General features: G+C 38.6%; 1 protein-coding gene across 2 annotated transcripts in view; it reads left to right on the top strand.

Moving 5' to 3' along the window:
• Positions 1 to 23,488, top strand: part of LOC133528735 (O-acyltransferase like protein-like) — an 89,639-nt gene that overhangs the window by 61,156 nt on the left and 4,995 nt on the right. For both annotated transcript variants that reach the window (XM_061866196.1, XM_061866190.1), the window contains exons 2-10: positions 11,175 to 11,294; positions 14,895 to 15,025; positions 15,336 to 15,508; positions 18,940 to 19,103; positions 19,830 to 19,937; positions 20,759 to 20,919; positions 21,651 to 21,751; positions 22,177 to 22,308; positions 22,813 to 22,978. In XM_061866196.1, coding sequence (XP_061722180.1) covers positions 11,175 to 11,294; positions 14,895 to 15,025; positions 15,336 to 15,508; positions 18,940 to 19,103; positions 19,830 to 19,937; positions 20,759 to 20,919; positions 21,651 to 21,751; positions 22,177 to 22,308; positions 22,813 to 22,978 — 1,256 coding nt within the window. The remainder of the gene's footprint in view (positions 1 to 11,174; positions 11,295 to 14,894; positions 15,026 to 15,335; positions 15,509 to 18,939; positions 19,104 to 19,829; positions 19,938 to 20,758; positions 20,920 to 21,650; positions 21,752 to 22,176; positions 22,309 to 22,812; positions 22,979 to 23,488) is intronic.

Genomic DNA, 23,488 nt, shown 5'->3' with positions numbered 1-23,488 from the left:
ATTAACTGCCAGATAAAACTTCATACAAAAATAGCACTTAATCTACCAGTTAAGCTTATTTGAAGCGTGAATCGTCAAATGGCTCAATTCGTCAGATAAGTGGCAAGTAGCTTATTCAGGACAGGTACAGGCAGATTCAGTTCAGTTCAGTTCAGATATACTTTATTCATGTAGGCCTAGCAAGAAGCACTTATAAATAGTAAGACAGTATGCTTTGGTCTCGGACCGTCTAGAACACAAAATTACTAGTGTAATATTTTGCCTATATCCCTTTTAATCTACATCGCATATTATTAATACATAGCAGACATAAAATGAAATGAAATTTTTGCCAATAACTTATTATATTTAATCGTACGTGGGAATAATAGCTTTGCGATCCTAAAAAAATAACGGTACTTTTTCTATGAAATTCCATTTCGGAAGAAAACGGTTTCCACTAACTAATTTTTTTTATACTACGTCGGTGGCAGTCGGCGGCAGTCTCCGTAGCCGAGCCTCGCAACGCTCAGGTATCAATATTAGCACGAGCGGTTAAACAACAACTTTGCCCCCTTGTAAAACAAATAACTATTCCTTCTTTGGCCTCAGAAGTGCGTGGTTAAATTCTTTCGGGTTCACGTATTACACCGTGTTTAGATATAAATGAACAGTCATAGGGATCATTAGATGCGCAAGATATAATAACTTTCGTGTTACATAACTTTCATCCCTCAGCACTTGAAGGATTTAACAACTGGAGTCGCCTTTAAGAGCTTACCCCTCTATTGAAAACATCGGCCAATGATCATATGTATTGTATGGACTGACGTTTATCTGACATGGCTACTTGTACGTTACGTACAAATACACATGACAAAGAAAATTTTACACCAGCGCAGCCGAGTCGGGCATGCTGCCGGATACCGGGCCGGCAGTATCCTAAGAGGATTACCTCCACCTCTGACAAAAAAAAAATTAAAAAAATACACATTTGACGTGCCCATCCCCCGTAAAAATCGGCAGACTGTTTTGTACAGCAAATTACAGATTACAGATAATCCTTCAGATAATCATCACCCCTTACCACGCAACCAGGCAATTTGTTCCGAGTTGTTCCATTATGAGCGCGACTTTCAAAAATGTATTTCCACACTATGTAAATAGAGTACAGGAAATGCACATCTAAATATATATCGTGCGCATATTTCAACATTTCGTTAGCGACCTTGCCGGCTGTCCGTTCGAGTCCGAGAGAGTTTGCGTCACTTGTAACGTAACCTGCTAGGGGTGTGCAGCGAGATCAAATTTATTGATTTTATAAAAAAAGTAAAGTTATTTGTTTTACGAGGGGGCAAAGTTGTTGTTTTACCGCTCGTGCTAATATTGATATCCGAGCAAGCGAAAGATTCCAGAATAGAACCACGAGCTTAGCGAGTTGTTCGAGAAGTGGTATCTTGAGCATTGCGAGGGCTTCAAGGCACGAGGGTTAAACAAACTTTGCCTCCGAGTGAAACACAAAAAAATTAACTACCCCAACGCGAGGAAACTACTAACTATGAAATATCAAATCAAATCCAAATGAACGTAATATCATTGAAAAACATCATTTAAAAGTTAATTCTACTAGCCAATTCAAACAACTCAAAATTCAAAATTTTCATCTGATTCCTTTGCCTTACAAGTGGATATAATGCATATTTCTCATTCGTTTTTGAACAATCAAGAGGGCCTTTACGAGTTGGTGTGGCAAAATCAATTATTTCAGACCTTGGTCCATACACTGTTAGTTTTAACTTAATTTCTTAAGCATACTAAAAAATATGTTATTATTATATTAATTTAACTTAAAATTAAATTAAATATTCTAGTATTTAACTGGAGCCAGGCACATACACCAGTAATAGCTACATACACTCATGTGAGTCATGTGTATATAGCTACCACTGAGTGTACCCTGGTCCAGGTATATGGGGACATGTTGTTGTTTATATCCTCGTACTAATATTGACACCCGAGCAAGCGAAAGATCCCCATATCAATTAAAAAAGTGGAGTCTTGAGCGTTGTGAGGGTTTCAAGGCACAAGACTTAATCAAGCTTTGCTCCCAAGTAAACGACAACGTATTTCACCACACCAACGCAAAACGCTATAAATAAAATTTATAAATATGTTGAACGTAATTTTTTCGCAACATGTAACATCGTAACATGCGATGCGGTTCTTGAACACATCATAGAGAGCTTACAATATGTGTGTAGATAAAGCATTTTATACATGCATACTTTCGGTACATAATTAGGCATTAAAACACTCTTTCATTGTGTAGCAGTCTCATAAATAATGGGTAGACAGTCTCAAAGGTTGTCTTATGATAAATAGTTAATGCCGCAGTAAAATAATGTGTTCTGTAGTATTTAGTTTTTACATATATGTATAGGTAAAAAACTTAAGTAAGTCACCTGTTGTATGTAGTTGTGACGTGTTCGAATAGACATTTGTTTTGTTTGTGTGTCTTTTAAACATGTATTGTCTATTCGAACACGTCACAACTACATACAACAGGTGACTTACTTAAGTTTTTTACCTATACTACTTATAGACAGATAATTTTGTAGTAAATAATCAAAACCCACATTGCCAACCCTACACAAATAGTAATAAAATGTGCATATATTGGGCAAGACGCGTCGCCTATTGACTATATGCATCCTCGCAAGTAGGGAAGTGGGTTGCGCGTACGGTCATTCATGTCACATAATGTAACGCACAGAATGCGCAGTGCCTAATAGAACCGGTCCAAGGTCACGGATTCACTCGATACGAAGTCTCGTCGAATGATGGTTATCAAAATCGCGTTTTGCTCACTGTTTTTAAGCAGCAAAGTACCCTTGTTCGAGCTTCTGGGGTGAAAACTAAATTTAACGTGTAGTTACATGAATGGATCCCCCCCCCCCCATAAATATATATTTTTATAAATATTTAACTTCTAAACTAAGTAACGGCTAATAAAATACACTTACGTTTCAACTTTTGTTAAAAAATATATCTTATAATTTCCAAATAAAATGGCTGTAACATACGAACGAATAGACAGACAGAAGGACAGACGGACATGACGAAACTATAAGTGTAAGGCCTTAGTGCACGCTGCTCACATCACTTACAAGCCCGGCGCCACGCTGCACGCTCCGCTGAACGCTCCGCTTCAAGCGTCCACTCAGGCCTTACACTAAGGGTTCTGTTTTTGCCACTTTGGCTATGGAACCCTAAAAATCAGCCCAAATGACACTTGACATTTAATTCCGGAGCATTGCACCACTATGACCCACTTGCCGGAGGTCAACTCATTTCGTTAATTATCGCCCTAGAGCGTAATGATCGATTTCCTTAAGCGATCTTTATATTTTTAATTATTTTACCAAGGTTTGTTTACATTTAATTTTTTTGAGGTCGAGAATAATGTTTTTTTTTAAATTACTTTCGATTTGAATTTACAATTCGGGTGAAAAAGTTTGTACAGAGAAGCGGTGGTCCCCTTTCCTCTTAATTGACTTGCTAAATTATGTAGGATTGCCATACGTCCCGTATATACGGGACTGCCGCCGCTGTGATGATTCACGAAGTATTGTATTTTTTTATTATTACCTGGTTTATCAATCAATCTTAGGGGTCATCCATTAATTACATCACACGAATTTCTAGGTTTTTTTACCCCTCCCCCCTCCTTGTCACACTTGGTCACATTTGGCAAACCCCTCCCCCCCTGGTGTGACGTCACATTTTTCGTATTTTTTTCTACAAAATCGGCGAATCGAAAATGTTACTATTAATATTTTATCGAACTATTTTGGACAAAAGAAATATTAGTAATTATAACACAAAACCGACTAGAGAAAGAAAATTAATCGCAAAACGATTATCGTTCTAAAAACTCGTTATTTAACTGAACTGCGAATATTTTTTTTATAAATACTAGTGAAGTTAAAGTGACGTCACAAAGTTTGTGACTCCCCCTCCCCCTTGTCACAACATGTCACATTTTCTTGACCCCCTCCCACCCCCTAAACGTGTGATGTAATTAATGGGGGCCATCCATTATCGCGAGACGCGAGATCCTAATAAACGATTGAGAAACGACGATGTAGCAATTTGTTTTGTAGCCTTGCACGACAGTAATATTACTAATAATAATATATAATGCTAGTTACTACTTACAAGGTATCTTGTTGGTTTGACATATGTAATAGACGTTCAATAACTGCCATTATAACATATTATGTTGAGTGGAATTGATGTGAGAAACTTATATGTGATTGAACTTGACAAATACAAGGTGCCCGTGAGACTTAGTAAATTTGTGTAATAATGTCCTTTAATATTTATTACAATTAGATACAGTCAAGGCATTAAATATCGACACGGACAAATGGCCAAAAATATGTACACACTACTTTAATTTATGGGCAATAAGGTCATGTATAGATATTTTTGGCACTTTGTCCGAATCGATATTTAATACCTTGCACAACACACAACAAGAGCCTTATTGAGCTTGCCGTAGGACTCGATTTGTGTAAGATTGTACAATAATAAGATTTAATTTTAAATCATACCAATATCTCTTAACCTTCCTTCACCTTAATGACCGATTGTGTTTAACCTGTACTTACCTCGAAAGTCGCTCTTTAATGATCTGTTAAACGCCAGGCGACCTTCTTTTGTTCTGACTACTTTTACGTCGCTCTTCGAAAGAAATATCGACATCTCTACGAATATTACCGATGTTACCTTAGCGTTATAGATATTTTTAACATTGTATAAAAATATAGCTACCGCGAAATACACAACACGTTCGATATCTTCTTTGATGCACCCATTGGTAGTTTTCTTATTTATTGATAATGCATTCTACAGTTTACGTTTTTATTTTTAAATACTTAATATACGTAATAAAGAAATTATGGTCGGATTTGTAATTGATTTGCATTCTTGAAATTTCGCGGTAAATTACAACAAGTAGAATTTACATCTTTTAATTATTAATCTATGTCTGACTAAGACTTAGGGCTTGTGCACAAATCACGCGAGGTTTTTTCGGCTACTTTCTTGACCCCCTCTCCCTTGGTGATATTTGATGAGGTTCTTGGCTAAACCCCCCCCCCCCCCCCCCCTCATGACCTCACGTATTTTTATTTTATTTTTTCATTCGACCTAACTTTAAGATAAATAGTATTGTATAGAGCAAATCTTGTTTTTACTCGCTATTTTGAAGTGCCAAGTGAAGATCTATGTTTAACGAAACCGAGAAAAACTATGTGGTAGATATTTTTTCATACTTTCGTTCACTTCGCGTGAAAACTACACGTGAGGTCTCCTTATCTATCTATCGTGAGTTTTTCGCTAGCTCATTATGCAGCGAACTGTCGTAGTCTGCAGTTAACTAACTAAAACTAATCTTGAAACGCGTTTAACCATGTTTTAATCAACACATGACAATCCATCGTGGCTAGTGAAGTCCAGCTATCTCTTTACTAAAAGCAACTATCGAACAACGTCATGCTCTATAAGGACACTTATAACTTACTACTGATCAACGATAATTGACATTGGCAAAATCATCATAAATTTGATGGTGGCCATATTTTAAAATGTTACTGTATACTTGCGCCAAAAACGGTCTGTCATTATTTTTATTTTTTATGTTTAATATGTACTTGAAGTTTTGTTAACCGTCCATCGGTGGACCTTATTACAAAAGGCATAAGGTCCACCGATGGACTATTAAGGGTACCTATTTCTGTTGTACCTACTAGCGACAATTGGACGCAAAATTTGAATCCATTGATACCGAAAATATGCTGAAAATTGCGATGTTAAGGGCTTACATTTGCCTGCTGTTAGAGGTGAACATATATCAGACATTATTTGCCAACTCTAAATAATATATTTTTAAAACAATACTTCATAATCTTTTCATCACATTTGCTCGAAAAAGCTCTTATTTCATGCAGGTGTACTGAAGGACAAAGGCCTATATTGTTCCCTCGGGGGTTACGGATTGTGAAAAAAAAAAACAACTTAAAATCCCTAGGGAGTTAGTTTTTTTTTTTATATATGGCACTTATTCATACAAAATTTTACTTTTTAAACACTGACGTTTATAATTTAATATTCTTGTTTAATTTGATTAATTTAACAGTCGTTTAAAATATTTTTACATAATCTTCAGTCGAGGCTGAATGCCAAATAGGTCTGTGCCTTCGATGCCTAACCTGTCAAGAAATTACAAAATGGCGGACGAATGTTAGATTTGTTACCGTATTTAAGAATTATTTCGCTTAAAATTTAGATTTTTCTTCGCAAGTGTGATGAAAAACATTGTGTGTAACTCCGGGGGTAAGAATATTGCAAACTCGGGTCTTTCCACCACCCTCGTATCCAAAATTTCACTTACCCTCGTTGCACAATGTACTATTGAACATAATATAGTTAACATTTATAAACAAAATGTATACTCTTATTTACCCACACTTATTATCCGCGTGAAATAGAGACAACAGACGGGTCAATGTACAAATATCTATATGGCAAGCGTCTCTTCTTTACCTGGGACAAATAGTCGTCCAATAAATTACTTTCAATATATTTTTAAAGTCTTGTGGACACGGAAGTCCGTTCAAAAGGACAGGAAGTACACGTAAATACATATTGACGGCATCGAGGTAATATATTTTGACCATAATAAGTTTTCGATGATGGGCCTGGCCTTTATTTTACATTTAGCAGGTTTAATGATTGGTTTATTCGTATAATTACCCGCTTGCCCAAAATTGGTGGGTCATGTTTTTCGATGATATACACATATGTACAGTAGGGCCTCAAGTTGAAATCCTCATTAACATGTAATAAAAATAAATAGCTATTCTTGTCCCTTTAAAGCCCAAACCTATGTAGCTCGAAGAAAATATTAAATAAATAAATATTAGGGGAAAATCTTACCCAAATCCACCTATGCCCCAAACTAAGCAAAGCTTGTACTATACTTGTTTTTATTGATGACTGTTAACGTATATTAATAATACTTACATAATAAAAATCATATAGGACGCTTAATTTTTGAAAAAAAAGGGTAATCATCAGTGAGAGGCAATTTGTGGTAATACGTAGATAACAATTTTGTTTTTAATAAGAAAGTATTTACTTTAAAACTATATGACTTAAGTTCTATCGATTCTAGATAACTGCATGTCGCGCAAAAGTGCGTATTTACGTTTAAAAGTGCGGTTTTTTAAAGAAAACTCAAAAATGGCTCAACCGATCATATTCAAAGTATTTTTTAATACTCTTTTCTACGGCTAATCTCCCGATATTTTTCAATATTTTTATTTAATTTGGTTTGAAAGTTAAAGAGGGATAAACATTATTTGGGCGTTTAGAAACGGTTTTTTTCCAAAAGTATTCAATTTATCCAAAAAAGTTTTTAGAAACAATCAAGTTAGGTATTTTTTTAAGACCCATTTATGTGTAACACGTTGGTGGTTGTAGTTTTTTTTGTGACAATGTTACATGTATGAAGGGGGCAAAAAAAAATATTTCTTACAATTTTGAGTACTTAATCCAGTAGTGGCTTACAAAATACACCTATATTTCAAATTTATATGCCCCTTTCAGCACTCTAAACATAAACGAGTAAAAGAAAAATACTTCTAAATTGCATAAATACCGAGTATTTACTCGTGAGTATCTACTAGTCCCATCTCTATCCCAGTCCCAGTCGCGGGCAATAACTAGTTGTTTCTCTCCTCAGGAATGCGTGGTTATTATTTTGCTTATGGCCAGCTACTGTGATCTTCGTAACAATTACAATAATAGAATATCATCGTGTATATGTAAATAATCATCACAATTAAAATTATAATAATAAAATATTATCGTTTAATGGTATGTAAATAATACGAGTAAATCATAGATCTGTAACCTTGACACAGTAGTGACAATAAATATGAAACTACTAGCCCAAGTATTTTTGTCACTGTTACAAGTATTTTGTCACTGTGATAAAGTACAATTTGGCACACAAATTAAACTCCTTTCTACATAAAATTGCTTGCCGGCAAGAACGGATCCAAGACAATGTCTCATGTCACAATCGCATTGCAGGTTACACTCGTAATATTACATATATACTGGCATTGTTCCGATATTGTCGTGTTAAGCAAAAGTTTCACAAACAGGTTGACTTGGTACTTCTCGTCGAATTATGGTCCTTATGGCTCAGTTTCATTGGTCGATAACTCTGTCGATAAAAAGCTTGCTGGGATACCCCGCAGGCGGTATAACGACTAGTGAAACTCATAAGTCGATCGGTCGATATACAGCATGCGGATGAGTCCCCGCAGGCGGTAAGGTGGTATAACGACTAGTGAAACTCATAAGTCGATCGGTCGATATACAGCATACGGGTGAGTCCCCGCAGGCGGTAAGGTAGTATAACGACTAGTGAAACTCATAAGTCAATAGTTCGGTCGATATACAGCATGCGGGTGAGTCCCCGCAGGTGGTAAGGTGGTATAACGACTAGTGAAACTCATAAGTCAATAGTTCGGTCGATATACAGCATGCGGGTGACTCCCCAGAGGCAGTAAGGTGGTATAACGACTAGTGAAACTCATAATGGCATGCGTTTTGGAAATCTCCCTCACCCTGCACACGGTCCTATGACCAATGAAAATAGCGTCCCGAACGCGGGCTCTATGATATGCTTTATGGAAATCTCCCGCACCCCGCATACGGGCCCTATCGACCAATGAAACTGAGACATTATGACAGTTTCTTTAAGCAGTGGTGTAGCTTGGCGTAGGCGAATGGGGCCCACGCCCACAGCCTCACATTTAGGGGGGCCCACCGAAGCCAACTTTTTTACCTTGGGAATACACATTGAAAAGGGCCTCGCAGTTGTTTCGCCCACGGCTAGATTCCTTCATGCTACGTAACTGCCTTTAAGTCCCTGTTAGTTGTACCTAGCTTTCAACACATGAGAAAGACTACGCGATTTTGAGGTGTCTCTTTATTGAAATTAAAAAGACTGTTGAAACATAAGGCACATCAAATATGTAACAATTATAAAGCATTTATGTTCATTTACATTTTTATAGTTTCATAAGTAATATATTGTGTATACTTTTTGTCTTATCTAATGCTAAGAAAACAAAGTACGTATACCTAGGTTGAATTGAAAAATCATTGAAGTAGACAATTTTTTTATTATATATTTGTAATACCTATACTTAAATGTTACATTTCTAAATAAATGGACCCGGGTACGTCCTTAAACTACGTCCAAAAGAGAGGTATGGGCATTGTGAATGTCATCTCGCTTTGTGTGGTAGGGCACAGCCAGAGCAGATCTAGAGCAGAGCCCAACTGGAGAAGTACCTCCACCTTACAGAAAACAGTAGCCAAATAACACTAGACCCTGCTCATAGTGTTGTGTTCCTTCCGGTGAGTGTGGTTGCCAGAGCTCAACGAGGGGGGGCGGGTTTAGGGTCGGCAACGCGCATGTAACTCCTCTGGAGTTGCAGGCGTACATAGGCTACGGAGACTGCTTACCATCAGGCGGGCCGTATGTTTGCCACCGACGTAGTAAAAAAAAAATTAATATGTTACACTTCCAAAAATTGTCTACAAACATTTTACGTGACAACATCTCCTGATCTCCATATAAGAATGAACTATCATCGGGACCGACATTCGACGCGAGAGGTATAATAAAAGGGCCCTGAAAGTTAGTTTTAAGAGAAACTTTTGATATGGTGACCTTCGCATTGCGTTAAGTGGACTGTCGCTAGACTACTCGGGCAGTTACCAAGCACAACGAAATATGTATTTAGAAATTGTTTGCATATCTTTTTAGGGTTATAGTTTCGCCATGTCCGTCTCATCCGTCTGCCCGTCCGCGGCTTTGCTCCGTGATCGTTAGGACTAGAAAGCTGCAATTTGGCATGGATACGTATATCACGCATGGCGACAGAATGGTAAAATCAAAACTACAAAACAAACTTTTTTTAGAGGACCTCCCGTACAAAATGTTTTCTTTTGAAAATGTTTTTTCTCTTTTACCCAAATTTGTGGGGTATCGTTGGATATTAGTTATCACAAAACGAATTAGGGTCAACAACATATTTTATCGATAAAGTGAATATATTCGGAAAGACTCTCTTCGAAAGAAAAAAATATGACTCCCCTGCCCCCTTATTTTGTAACTTATGAATCAAGGGTCCAAAAATATGAAACAATCGTTAAACAAAGATTAATAAATATTTTCAATTAAAACTATAGCGAACATGATCGGTCTACCCGTTTTTAAGTTATTGCAAAAGGTCTCCACTTTTTAGTAAAAAGACGTACAAAGTGCTGCGAAGGTACGCGCTCGTTTAGCGTATTCTGACTGAATGGTAACTACGGAACCCTACACTAAGCATGGCCCGTCATGCTATTGGCCGATATTTTTTCTATTATAAGCGTTTAGACTCAGACCAAGACAAGTTTGCAACGATTTTGATAGAAAAAAAACGCATTTATTATATTTTTAAGCTAAACTTATTTGTTATAACATTTAAGTATATTAAGTGTTACATTTTAAGCGAGTTTTAAACTTATTCATAATATGTTGTATCCTACCGCCCATACAACTTATTATTAAGTAACTAACGAAACTCGTGTATGGAGTGAGCACTCTGGTTACTTATTTCTCTATGATCACGGGGAAATATTGACCATCGATTTTTGAACGAAGCCTTATGGTGTGATTGGCAACCCTAACAGAGCCCCTAGTGTACATTTATTCGATTTCATAACGTGACGTACGCGTTTGCGTTAAGTCTCATTGTATGGGATTTAGAAACAGCGCGCCAAGCGGAACGTTTTGGAAACTCAAAATCCCATACAAAATGAGACTTAACGCGTACATCACGTTACGCCATCGAATAAATTTACACTAGGGGTACAGAAATACATGATGATAGCATTCGGAGGGCCTAGTTACCACGAGAATCGAAATTTCGTTACTTGCCAGTGAAAATTTACTTTTGGAATTTAGACCCCCCCCCCAACGAGCCGACATAACACTAGGAAAGAAAGATTCAATATCTTTCTTATCTTTGTGTCTTATTGAATTATTTCATTGTCCACAGTGGAGGACGCGAGCGGCCGCTATACTGCCATGTTCTACTGGGGGAACAACTACTGGACTGGCTCTGCCGAGCTCTGCCACGTCCTCAACGAGCGACACGCCGTGTCCAAACACAGGAACAGTAAGTACACATGTCCGTTACAGGGCAACGCCTTAATATGTCCATTATAGGGGAACGACTACTGGACTGGCTCCGCCGAGCTCTACTACGTCCTCAACGAGCGACACGCCGTGTCCAAACACCGGAACAGTAAGTTCAGATGTCCATTACAGGGCAACGCCTTTATGTCCATTACAGGGTAAAAACCACTGAACAGGTTCCGCAAAGTTCTTCCACGATCTCAACGAGTGATATGTCCTGTCCAAACACAGGAACAGTGATTGACCACGTGTCCTCAGGTAACAACTACAACACTACTACATTCTCAACGAACGACATTCCGTGTCTAAAAATAGAACCAGTGAGTGACCAAGTGTCCATTACAGGTAACAACTACGTGTCCATTACACTACTACATTCTCAACGAGCGACATGCCGTGTCTAAACACAGGAACAGTAAATTACCAAGTGTCCATTACTGGGTTATTATTGTAGTTTGTGGGCCTTTGAATGCCACGTCGACCAGGCATTGGTCTATTGTGACAGCCCTTTAAAGTTCATTACTGATGCCCGTTGAATCCAGGAAATTCCAGATTCTTTGGGCCGTAATGTTCTGTACCTCATAGGGTTGCAATACGTGCCGCCCTAGGTGGGTACTTCTTTTTGACATTAGTGGTCCACAGGAGCAGAGAATGTGCATTGCAGTCTCCTCTGACTCATGGCAGAACCTGCATGTCGCGTCTTGTTTCTTTCCGATTTGAAACATGTGTTTGTTCAATTTACAGTGTCCAGTCAAAATTCTGGTCACCGCGCAGACTTTGTGTCTTTTGAGCCCTAGAAGCTCCCTACCATTTTTGCTGTTGAACCCTTTGATTAGAGCTTTCGAGTGTTCTTGTCCTTTTACGAACTTCCACCAATCGTTTGCCCTTATTTTTTCTAAATTGCTGAGCAGTGAATATGCATCCCGTTTTGTGATTCCACAGAACGGTTCTGGGCCGACCAGGGGTGTGTCTGCGCCCTTTCTAGCAAGTTCGTCCGCTTCTTCGTTTCTGTAATGTCGGAGTGCCCTGGTACCCATCTAAGTGTGACTTTGTTGGAGTACTGGGTTACGACTATTGGTGCCGGCCAGCTCAACCCTGCCATGTTCTCAACGAGCGACACGCCGTTCTCATAATACAGGAACAATGCAATGAGTGGCCAACTGGCCACATGTCCACGCTTTACACAGAAAGAGCGTTATATTATCCGGGTATATTATAACAAAATGACGTCATAATATAAGTTTGATTCCTGTAGACCGATATAAAATATTTAAGACCAACGTTTGGCAGATCATGAATTAGAAACGAGAACAAAAACACAATGAATCTGATATACAATCTATCAATTTATCATAATTTTATCAACCATTGACTTGAATTTTCAATGGTTTGGACACTACTATATTACAGTATTTTTTCTGTGGGTAGTGCTTGGTTAAATCTCATGCATACGTAATATACAAAAATTACAAAATTATTTGTTTCATAAAAGCGTACATAGTTAGGATGGGGATAGGGCCTCCCAGTAAACAAAGGAATGCCTGTGTTGGGAGGCACCGCTCTTCCCTTAGGTTTATGAAAGTTAACATACTTTAGTAGGTACTTCAAAGCTATTTTAGATTAACTTAGGTATTACATACATAGGTGGGACATGCGTGGACATACTTGTAAATAACTATTAAAATTATTATACTAGCTTATCTAAGTGTGTGTGTGTGTGCAACTTACATAAACCTAAATTCGAATTCACTGACTGAATCTCCTCTATGACAATTTAGAACATTAAATAAAGTAGACCACGGGCCAGGTTTATAGCATATATCGGCAGTCTTCGCCTCCCGGCTGATACTTTGTCTGAGAGCTGGCAGCTTTCTCTCGCAGCGCATAAATATTGCCATTCAGCGAGGGAATGCTGCCAACATCTTTGGCACAATGTAGCGGGGCACATTGTGCCATTGTGGCACAATGCCCTATTTAGATATATTTTGATTTAGATTCGTTTTTAATTTTAATATCAGTAGCTATTTTATATGATTGTATATCCCATTAATTTTACTTTATCTTAACATAATTCAAATATCCAATAAATTATCTTACTAATCATGGATTTAAAAAATAGTCAGCCGGTTGCTTTTTTACGTGTTTCGGTGGCTGCCATTCCTCAACCCACCGAAGGAACGGCAGCTGGCGTCGACGAGGGTTCATCATACATAGCCGTTAACCACTTTACGAGTTATCGCCCGGGAGGCAATTGGTCATGGAAATCTTTTTCTGGCTCGCGGTCTAATGCTACAACCGCTACATCAAGAACATCAGATATTTATTAAGACTAAGACACAAGCAAAATAAGACACTTAAAATTTCAAGATTAAAGGAAACATTTAAAAACCGCTTTGGTCAAGACATGAACAGAATAAAATAAATATTTCTTTCCTATCTCGAGGTTCTCATCCAATCACCGAAGTTAAGCAACGTCGGGCGGGGTCAGTATTTGGATGGGTGACCGTTTTTTATTGATAATGGTACGGAACCTTCCTGTGCCAGTCCGACTCGTTTTCTCCTATTACAGTCAATATGGCGCTATTTATTTTAAACAACAAATTCTTGTTTATGGTACATGTTTGTTATTTTGCAGGATTTGTGGTATACGATATACATCTCATTATTGCTACTACGTCCATTATGGGGTGTTTTATAACAAACGGGTGGCAATCATTGGGAACTAACTGTCCAACATTGGCACGTGCAGTTACTCGGTGGGCGGTACAGAGGCAACCACATTAGTGCACACCTGCCTGAAATTAAATATGCATTTAATAATGTGAAAGTTAGTTTGTTCGTTACCCAATCGCCGTTACGAGAGAATGAATATGGCATAAGATTATATTGTCGGTTGCTAAGTAAATATTTACTACTCTAAACTGGGGTTACTTTGAATCGCGGGGAAATATTGATCATCAATTTTTGAGAAAGAGGGAGTTGATTTTTGCACGCAAGCTTAATAATTTTATAATGTGGTGAGCTACCTTAACAGATATACATGATGAAAGCGTTCTTCAAAAACACGATTACCGTAAAACCTAGCCTACTTTGCTCTAAAACTTGCTCCAAGCTCGGAATTTTATTTAAATTTTAAAATATATGTCTTATATACCGATTTAAAGTACACTATCACTTTATATAATCTTCATATATAAAAACTGTTTGAGAACCTAGTTAGTAGTAGTAGCAAAGTAGGCACATTTTATGGTATTTATTTAATGTTTGCTATGATCTATGATACTATATATAGTCCTCATCGTTTTCGATGACGGCGACCCTAAATAAACATTATGGACGTTGTCTAGCATGAGCCCTAATGTGGCTGGCCAGGCCGAACTTGCTCTTTAATACTCTATTGCACGCATGACAATAAAGTTGGCCACCTGCGTTGAAAGTGTACACGTAGGAGGGCTTAGGTCTCTCTTTCCGTAACTGGCGTTTTATGTCTAGGCTAGTGAGGCGGTTAACTTTAAATGTTTTGAAATGTTCTGTTGGAATGTTTTGTTTTGTATGATACTAAAAGTGTACGTCTTTGCAGAGAGCGGTTCCCAGATCTTTGCGGACTGGCGCGAGGACGTCTCCATGACTGGTTTTGGGCCTCCCTTCGACGCGGCCTTCTACAACGTACGGCTCTCGGCCTCGTCCGACGACCCTGATATTATCAAAACTGTGAGTGTTTCTTGGTACAAAAAGTAATGGCAGCGTATTTTAATGAAAAGAATAGCTCTAGGCAATTGCCAAGGAGATGGTTCGGATAGATATATAATAACTCTAATAACTGATACTAAAACTGACGAGGTACTCAAATTAATCATATCAGCAGAAATCAGCTAGAATTTACCTTATAGACTAAATAGCAGGGCTATTATGGCTGTGATCTTCTGTAAGGTGGAGGTACTTCCCCAGTTGGGCTGCTACAGATTCGAGCGAGATGACATTTCGCTGTGCCCTACCTCTTAACCCTTTCCTATTGTTTCAGCGCCGAACCCTCCACCTTGGCCTCTGCCTGCCGGCCTCGTGCACTCGCGAGGCTGTAGGCGCGCTGGTGCAGGCCTCGCGAGCCCCGCTGCTCAAGTTCAAGGTCACAGCGGTGCGCTCTCCCGACCATGGTGGCTATAACTTCTTGGAGGATAAGACGTTTCAGGTTTTGTTGTAAGTATTTTTGTGTCTATACGAGTTTTTACATCATCAGCAAGCTAGATGAAGTTTAATATTATTATAATAATGTTTATTGAAATATGCGAAACAATTGACTACTTATTATATGTTTATAAGCCTCAATAACAACCAAAGCCGGTTAACAACCAAAATTAAAAAACAGAGTGTTTTGTGAAAAATACAGGACTGGTGTTTAAAAGATAGGTTGGGAATTCGCTAGCTTTTCCGCCCACCAAAAAATCTAGTGCCCACGAATTTTTAAAATTAATATTGAAACAAATAATAAAAACAATTAATATTTAAAATTAATATTCCATGTGAAACGGGTAAGACCTTTAGTACTCATCAAAATTTATTTTAAAAAGTCCAAAAAATATAGATTTACGGGCACAAGATTTTTATGGAGATCATAAAAGATAGTTAACAATCTAACCTATCTGACATATAAATTTAGTAAACGAGGCACCAAACACCCTTTTTGGTACGTTGTGCTTTTCACGTAACGTTCAAAACGCTCCGTGGCCTCTATTTTCTTTTGAGCAGTATATTATTAACTCTCGTATATATTTCGCAAACACGTATAATTTACAAAACAGATATGATTGCACGTCTCATAACTTTGTTTCGTAATTTCACCATTAAATTTGCTCTATTCTAAGAGACTAAGGTTTAAATTTGCATGTTTTTTGGTTAATAAACTAGTTAGAATGAAGTCTGGTCTGAATTACGACAATCGGCGGTTTGAACCAGGAAATGGTTAGGAGTGTTGCCAATCGAACGGTAAACGGGTGGCTATATAGAAATTAGAATATAAGTAATATTCAACAATGGGCGGAAATATAAGATCACTATGTGCTTATGGCATACGTATAAAGTAATGTATAATAGACTCAGACTTGATACTAGCTGCCTGTAGTTTGTACGCTTTTACTTACGCTTACCACAAGTTTTTGTTCCTTCTGCATAGAAATAGTTCACCATTCCTGTTATGCCATACTTGGTTGAGTATTATTATGTTAGTATTCGTCTTCCTCTGATGCTGTTTTCATAATATAAAAATCTTGTAAATTGATCCAATGGACGCTTGATATTGGTCAGGGCTATAACCGGGAAAATCGAAGTTCGTCAATTGCGGGCATTTTTCTCCGTCACTCTAATTACGTCTTAGCGAGAGTAAAAGAGAAAGATCCTCGCAATTTGCGAATTTCGGTTTTCGCGGTAGGCCTTCTGGTCTGTCCTTGCCTTTTAGTTCGTGTAGCTACCGTTGGCGCTTGTTGCGTATGCAGCTGTAATGTTCAGCCAAGGTATGGTTGGACCGGACCGATACAGCGTTATATAAGCTTTACTTAATTTAGTCGTTTTATTATCTATTTTTCAATTTGTTTACTCTATATTATTTTATGTCTTTTTCCTTCTTGTCTGTTACCTTTCGTGATTTTTCTCACTCGATGGTCTCATCGGAAGATCAGCGCTGGAAGCCACCAGCAACATGCTGAGATGAGGCCATTTCGTGGCACTTTATATTTTCTTTGTTTTTGTTATATCATGTAATTTAATGTGTCTTGTTTGTGTTTACAAATAAAAATTATTCTATTCTATTCTATTATATTCTAATAATGCCCATAGCGCCAAGGACAACTATAGGTGTTATGGCGGACGCTGTCCAAGTAACCTTCACACTTTCGAGTAAAGTTTGCATTAGCTCGCTTGCGCCCGAGAGCTTGGTGTTTGAGTGATGTTTGTGTTTATGACATAAAGTGTTCAAAGGGTTATAAAATAGGTATTCCCACTCACGTAGTGATTATATGCTCTTTGTTCCCACTTATCCACGCCGGACAGAGATCGGAAGAGGTGTGTTCATATAAATAATTCCCATTTTCCCGCCTCATGTATGGCGGTGGAATACGAATACACCGAGTTATATGAGTACTCTGCTTTTCACTTCGATTGCGAGAAAAATATACAGAACTATCAAATATTTAAGGTTATTTTACTGTATTAATTTAAAACTAAAAAAATTAGAGCTGCAGCAGTGGGAGTTTTTATGGCAGACTAGAGCATAAAAAGCAGCTTTATGCCGCTTACACGCGTCTTAAACACCAACTTTACGAGCATGAGAAGTGATAGCCATCATTTTGTGGTATCCATGACGAGTTCCACTTCACATGCTGATAACGAAAAAGCAAATAACTACTACTGAATCCTTGGTATACTGCTGAAGGTGCAATGGGGCTTCGAAAGTGGGTTCGAAAATGGCAGATACCGTAAAATGGGGTGAGTAGGGACCAAACTGACATTCAAACCTCGATAAAACTTTATTTTTACATGTGGCAAACTGATTTTTATACATAATAAATGTTCCGATCGTTTGATTGTAGTTTTTTTATGATTTTGTTTAGTTCCATTTCATAACTTTAAAGATAAGTACGAAATAGTAGGTAATCCCCGGTCACCCCGTAGCTCGGACTTGCTACGATCCTGACATACTTCTTTCGCTTCCTTCACTTTCATGACATTCCTTATACACGTTCTCGGTTTAGGTTTCTCTTGACTTGGCCTTTCTTCAGGATTTCCCCGATTTGATAAGATACTTATTATATATATAGCAACACTTACCAAGGCATATTTCTATTAGATTTGCCTTTTTTAACGTAACATTAGAGTTCCTCGATTGCTCAGGATTTCATTATTTGATCTTAACGTGAAGACACCAACCAAAATAAAACAAAACATCGAAATTAGTCAGCTAGTGCCAGGCGCTGAATGATGCTTCTATCCATACTACTGCAATGAACAATGTGTGTGTGAAGTTCCCAATATATTTCAGCGTGGGATAGTCCAAAACCTCTCACAACTTTTAAATATATTATTGTTATATATTTAATAAATAATACAACATACTAAGTCGTGCCGTCTCGACCCACGAATTGAATTCGCTGAAAGTATACACCGACCTATCGCACTTACGAAATAAAGAACGGTTTCATTAAACCACCGACGGAGCGGCAGGTTACCTTCACGAGTTTTCAATATACATCTAATCAAAAAATGAGCTTTAACCACTCTATGAGAGAAATTACTTAAAAAATACCAGACACGTCGTACATTATGTTACCTATAAGATGAAAATGAAAAAAAAAAATAGGTTTAGTTAAAAACATCACACAGTTTGAAAGCAATTGTATTTGGGTCTTCCGTGTACAGACGCCATCAGATATATTGGAGTGGCCAAGGTGCTCAAAAATATCTGACTAAGCACTTTAACGCCTCTATTGGCGTGTCCAGATTTGTCAGTGCCTTGGCCGCACATATAGGTATATCTGATAGCTACTATCAGTAAATAAATACTTGTATCAGAAGAACCCGCAAAGTTTAAGTTAGGATTCGAATGTCTTAAGTGTTAAACCGTTTGTTTCTTCTTCCAGTGGCGTATGCTGCGTACTGGCAATCGTCCTGATCTCCGCGACGGCGTACGACATGAAGTTGGCGCGCGCCGTGCGTCGGCGTCGCCGCCGCGCCGCCAACATGGCCGCCGAGGGTGATGTCAGGCTCGATCTGAACCCGCAACATGCTATCAACGTCGCCAAAGGTTTCATTAGAATTTGATTATTGCAACAACCCCATATCACAAATACCTTATAGACTAACATATGTACATACGTATACATTTTATAAACTTAAAACTAAGCACTATATTTATGCGACAAAATGGCGTGGCTCCGTCGAATTGGGAGATCTTGTGTTGGATTCGGCAGTTTGTCCTGGAACCAGAGGCGGCGTTAGGCGTGCGCGACGTGGGCCACCGCCTACGGCCTCGCGCCTCAAATATATTTGACAAACTCGCACAGAACGTAAAAATGTTCATTATTTCTTACGCCATCAGAGGGCCTTGCTAAATGGCCACATAACATTTTGCTCTTGGCCTGCCACTGCCCGGAACCTCCGAAAAACGATACCCTTCGGCCAGAAATCGGTTCCATCGGTGGTCTCCTGCAGCGCTTGCGGAACGCGCACCACATAAGAACTTTAATGGACGAATAAAACAAAAGAGACCGACAACGTGAAATGTCTATATCGAACCGCGTTCCTCCGTTCATCGTTCTTTCGCTCTGTACCTATAGACTGTACCGTCGATCTTATTGTTTTATTCGTCAATGCGAATTTTGTTTATGTCAGTTAAAGTCTAGGTCTAAGTTTAGTGCTAAATGTAAACACCGGACGAAACGAAAGAATTTCTACTTAATTGTATAGATGGCAGCACTTTAATATTATTCTATGGGTATTCCAGTAAGCTTATCTAGTGATTCGTTCGCAGGCAAATCGATGTACAATGTGAACAACAACATTACGATCAACACGAACAACTCAGAGGAACACCTCACGTCTGAGACATCGTCCACACAGGAGGATCAACTCAAACTCAGTAAGTACAGACGAACGTCACGAAATATTAGGGCAAGTCCTCTTTTAACCCCATGAACGCCACGCCTATCCTGTGCGGAGCGTCATGGTATAATTTGTCGGAATGCACGAAGGTTCAAATACTTATTGGGCTAGAGTCGCGAGCGTCGATTGCCGTCTTTGGTGGTAAAAACCCTGACAAAATAATAAGTATTAAATTAAAAACGCATTACGAGTATGCCCAAAAATTCCTTACATTATTATGGCAAAGTGCCGATACTCTGCAAACTGCTAGATTTTTATCAAACATAGCTCTGGTTCTTACTCATCTCATCTTGAAAAATAACTTTCAAGAAAAAAACCGCATCGAAAATGGACCATTGGAAATTGGAGAGCTACAATGCCACAGACATTGGCGTCAAACATATAACGCCCCTCTTTTTGCGACAGGGGTTAAAAATAAAATGTTTACAATAAAACATTTTTATTTTTAACCGGAGCAAGGCTAAAACTTATTTCTTCGACAAAGTAGAGTTGTAACGTCTAACGATATCATAAATTTTGAAATAACTATGTAAAATAAATATTACGTAAACTCTGCAATATCACTAGCTATCAGGATAGCGATATACAATTGAAAATTAATGAAAATTAGATATGTTTCTTGATTTATTTGTATCGGGCTAACTTTAGGTTTGACCAGAGTCTGCCCTTGCAAACATTGTCTCGTTTCGATGTGATTTTTTTATGGCACATGCCCTAGATTGAAACGTATAAAAATTCAATATAAAAACTACGATTTTGCGTTAGGATCTCTTCTACTATACTTCTCATTTGTTCCAGGCGTCTGGTCGGAACTGCTGCTCTCATTCTCGATGAAGGCCAACATCCTGCAGATCTTCGACCAGTCCGTCGGCTCTGATACGGTGCCCGTGGTCCATGGTTTGCGGTCACTTTCCATGGTGTGGGTCATCTTTGGACACACCTGCATCGTTGTATTCAAGGTATGTTGGCCAACATTACGCAAGTCTTCGATCAGTACATTGTCCGTGGTCTACGGTCTCTCTTCATGGTATGGACCACATCTGCATCGTTGTATTTGAGGTATGAATATCAACATCTTACAAATCATAGACTAGTCTATCGGTTTGGACACTACACCCGTGGTCCATGGTTTGCGGTCACTCCATGGTGTGGGTCATCTTTGGATACATCGTTGTATTCAAGGTACGTTGCCTACGATTCTTGTATTTGATTTTTTTTTGTTCGTCTTATTCCTCTTTTTCTATGTAAGTAGGCCGCTTTTGTCTGGACTCTTAATCCGTAATCTTCTCTCTAAATCCCTTCATATTAAGGGATTTAGAGGTGCGTTCAGATCTGCTCTGGTGAATGCGCCACTGGACCGCACTGCTAAGCCATATTTGGACGCCCTTTAAAGCGCAAAAAATAGGTAAGATACTGAGTTCAAACCGCTTCGGCGTTCAATTGTACTTTTGTATTCTGGTTAGGAAGGACATACAGTAAGTATTTATAATTATAATATAATATATATATCGTTGTCTAGGTACCTACAACACAAGCCTTATTGAGCTTACTGTGGGGCTTAGTCAATTTGTGTAATAATGTCCTATAATATTTATTTATTTATACAAAAAGTGGGTTAAATGTTATGCTGTTTCTGTACTTAATAAAGTGTTTGTGCCCATATTTTGAGGACTGATGTGTTTGTTCACAGTACGCGGACAACACGGCGCTACGAGCAATCCTGGAGAAGAGCTTCTGGTTCCAGCTCATCATCAGCGCCGTATACAGCGTAGACACGTTCTTCTGTCTCGGGTGAGGACAATACCCTAGACTAGGATAGATAAGTATTTTTGTGGAGTACAGCGAGAGCGAGAACTAAGGTTGGTATTCCACCTGTCCAATTTCTTGGTACAATATGTATATTTGCGTCTCACATTTTGCTTAATGAGAGAGTAAGATGCAATGTCATTAGACCAAGAAATTGGACAGGTGGAATACCTTGCTTGTGCTTGTGAAAAATGGGCCACCTTTGCTCCAAAATGTATATAAGTTGTTAGCGATGTCAACAGCCCAGACAGTGCAAGTGTTATTTTAAACGTCAAATTTCTATGGAATTATGACGTTTACTTAACACTTGCACAGACTGGGCTACCGAAATTGCTTGGTCTGACTCTTAGTTTTATCGTTCGTTGGTTCAAAGACCCCAAGATGCTTCTAAAGTCCTCGGTCGTTTTCAGTGGCATGCTGGTTTCATTCCTGTACTTCCGGACCAACGCGAAGGGCAAACTCGACCTGCTGACCAAGGGCAGGAGGAAGATCACCTCTGGGCTGCTACAATTCTTTGGCCTCATGGGATACAGATTTGCCAGGTAATTTGCACCCTTGATCATTAAAATTCAACTCTATTCTTAATGAAAACACAGACATCTTATACGGGCAATTCGCGTATTTTAACTCATCCGAATTAACCGTTATTGTGGTTGGTCCGCGCTTCCTAGCTGGAATACTGGTTTGGGTACTGTTTCAGTGTAGACGAACCTTTAGCGAATGACGATCAACGACGAATGACGACCCCATAATTTGACAATAATGCCGATAACAGCAAAGCAATCGGTCGCAGAGTACTGCAGCCCGCAGTATAGTCGATCCTCTAACGCGTGCTCCCGTTGAAGCTCCTCGTTATTTAGCGAAACATATCGAGCAATCATCAACTTAAAATACGTGACTGACCTGTTTTAATATATTTGATATGTCTATTCTTAATAGGTTCCCTTTTGTTAAAGCCTAAAGTCTTAAAAAGGCTGGAAATGCTTATTATAGTTTTCAAATGTTTTGATTTAGACACGCAGTCTTTCAAATTGTTTTCATTACAGACTGACAGCACCCTACCTCTTCATGCTGGGTATAGTGGAGGTGACGATGAAATGGTTCGCGCATAACGCCGTCTTCGAGCCTCCAGCGATGGATCATGAAACCTGCCCCAAGTACTGGTGGAGGAACCTGCTGTATATCAACACCTTGTTCCCCGTTGACCAGATGGTGAGTATTGTTTCCCTCAGTAGTACTTTATCAGGCCAAGATAAAACGAGATGGCGGCGCACTGTGGATGCCCCAGGGCACATAGGACTTTAAGTCAAGTTAAGTCATCTATGGTCTAAGTATATTATACTTATATACTACAACACAAGCCTTATTGAGCTTACTGTGGAACTGGGTTGATTTGTGCAAAGTTGGCCAATATATATTTTTTCTGTGCAAATTCTCGCACATTGTTCACGATCCACTTGTCAGGAAATATCTGACAAGGTTTAGGGCGTCATACGAAGCCGATAAATGGAAGATTATCGTAGACAACATCTGATTAAGCAACACGTGCCTTTTCATTGAAAATTCCCGAAGATTTTGATGTACTTTAGGTGAATGCTTCCTGTAACAGAGAAACTTAAAATTCGCTAAGTAGGTATTAGAAGTGGTGGTGAGGTCCTGGGTTTAAATCCTGGCTCGTACCAATAACTTTTTCAGAACTTATATACGGAATATCATTTGATA

The sequence above is a fragment of the Cydia pomonella genome, chromosome 1 (genome assembly GCF_033807575.1).
Source record: "Cydia pomonella isolate Wapato2018A chromosome 1, ilCydPomo1, whole genome shotgun sequence".
Taxonomy (NCBI): domain Eukaryota; kingdom Metazoa; phylum Arthropoda; class Insecta; order Lepidoptera; family Tortricidae; genus Cydia; species Cydia pomonella.
This window is presented reverse-complemented; position numbering and strand designations above follow the sequence as displayed.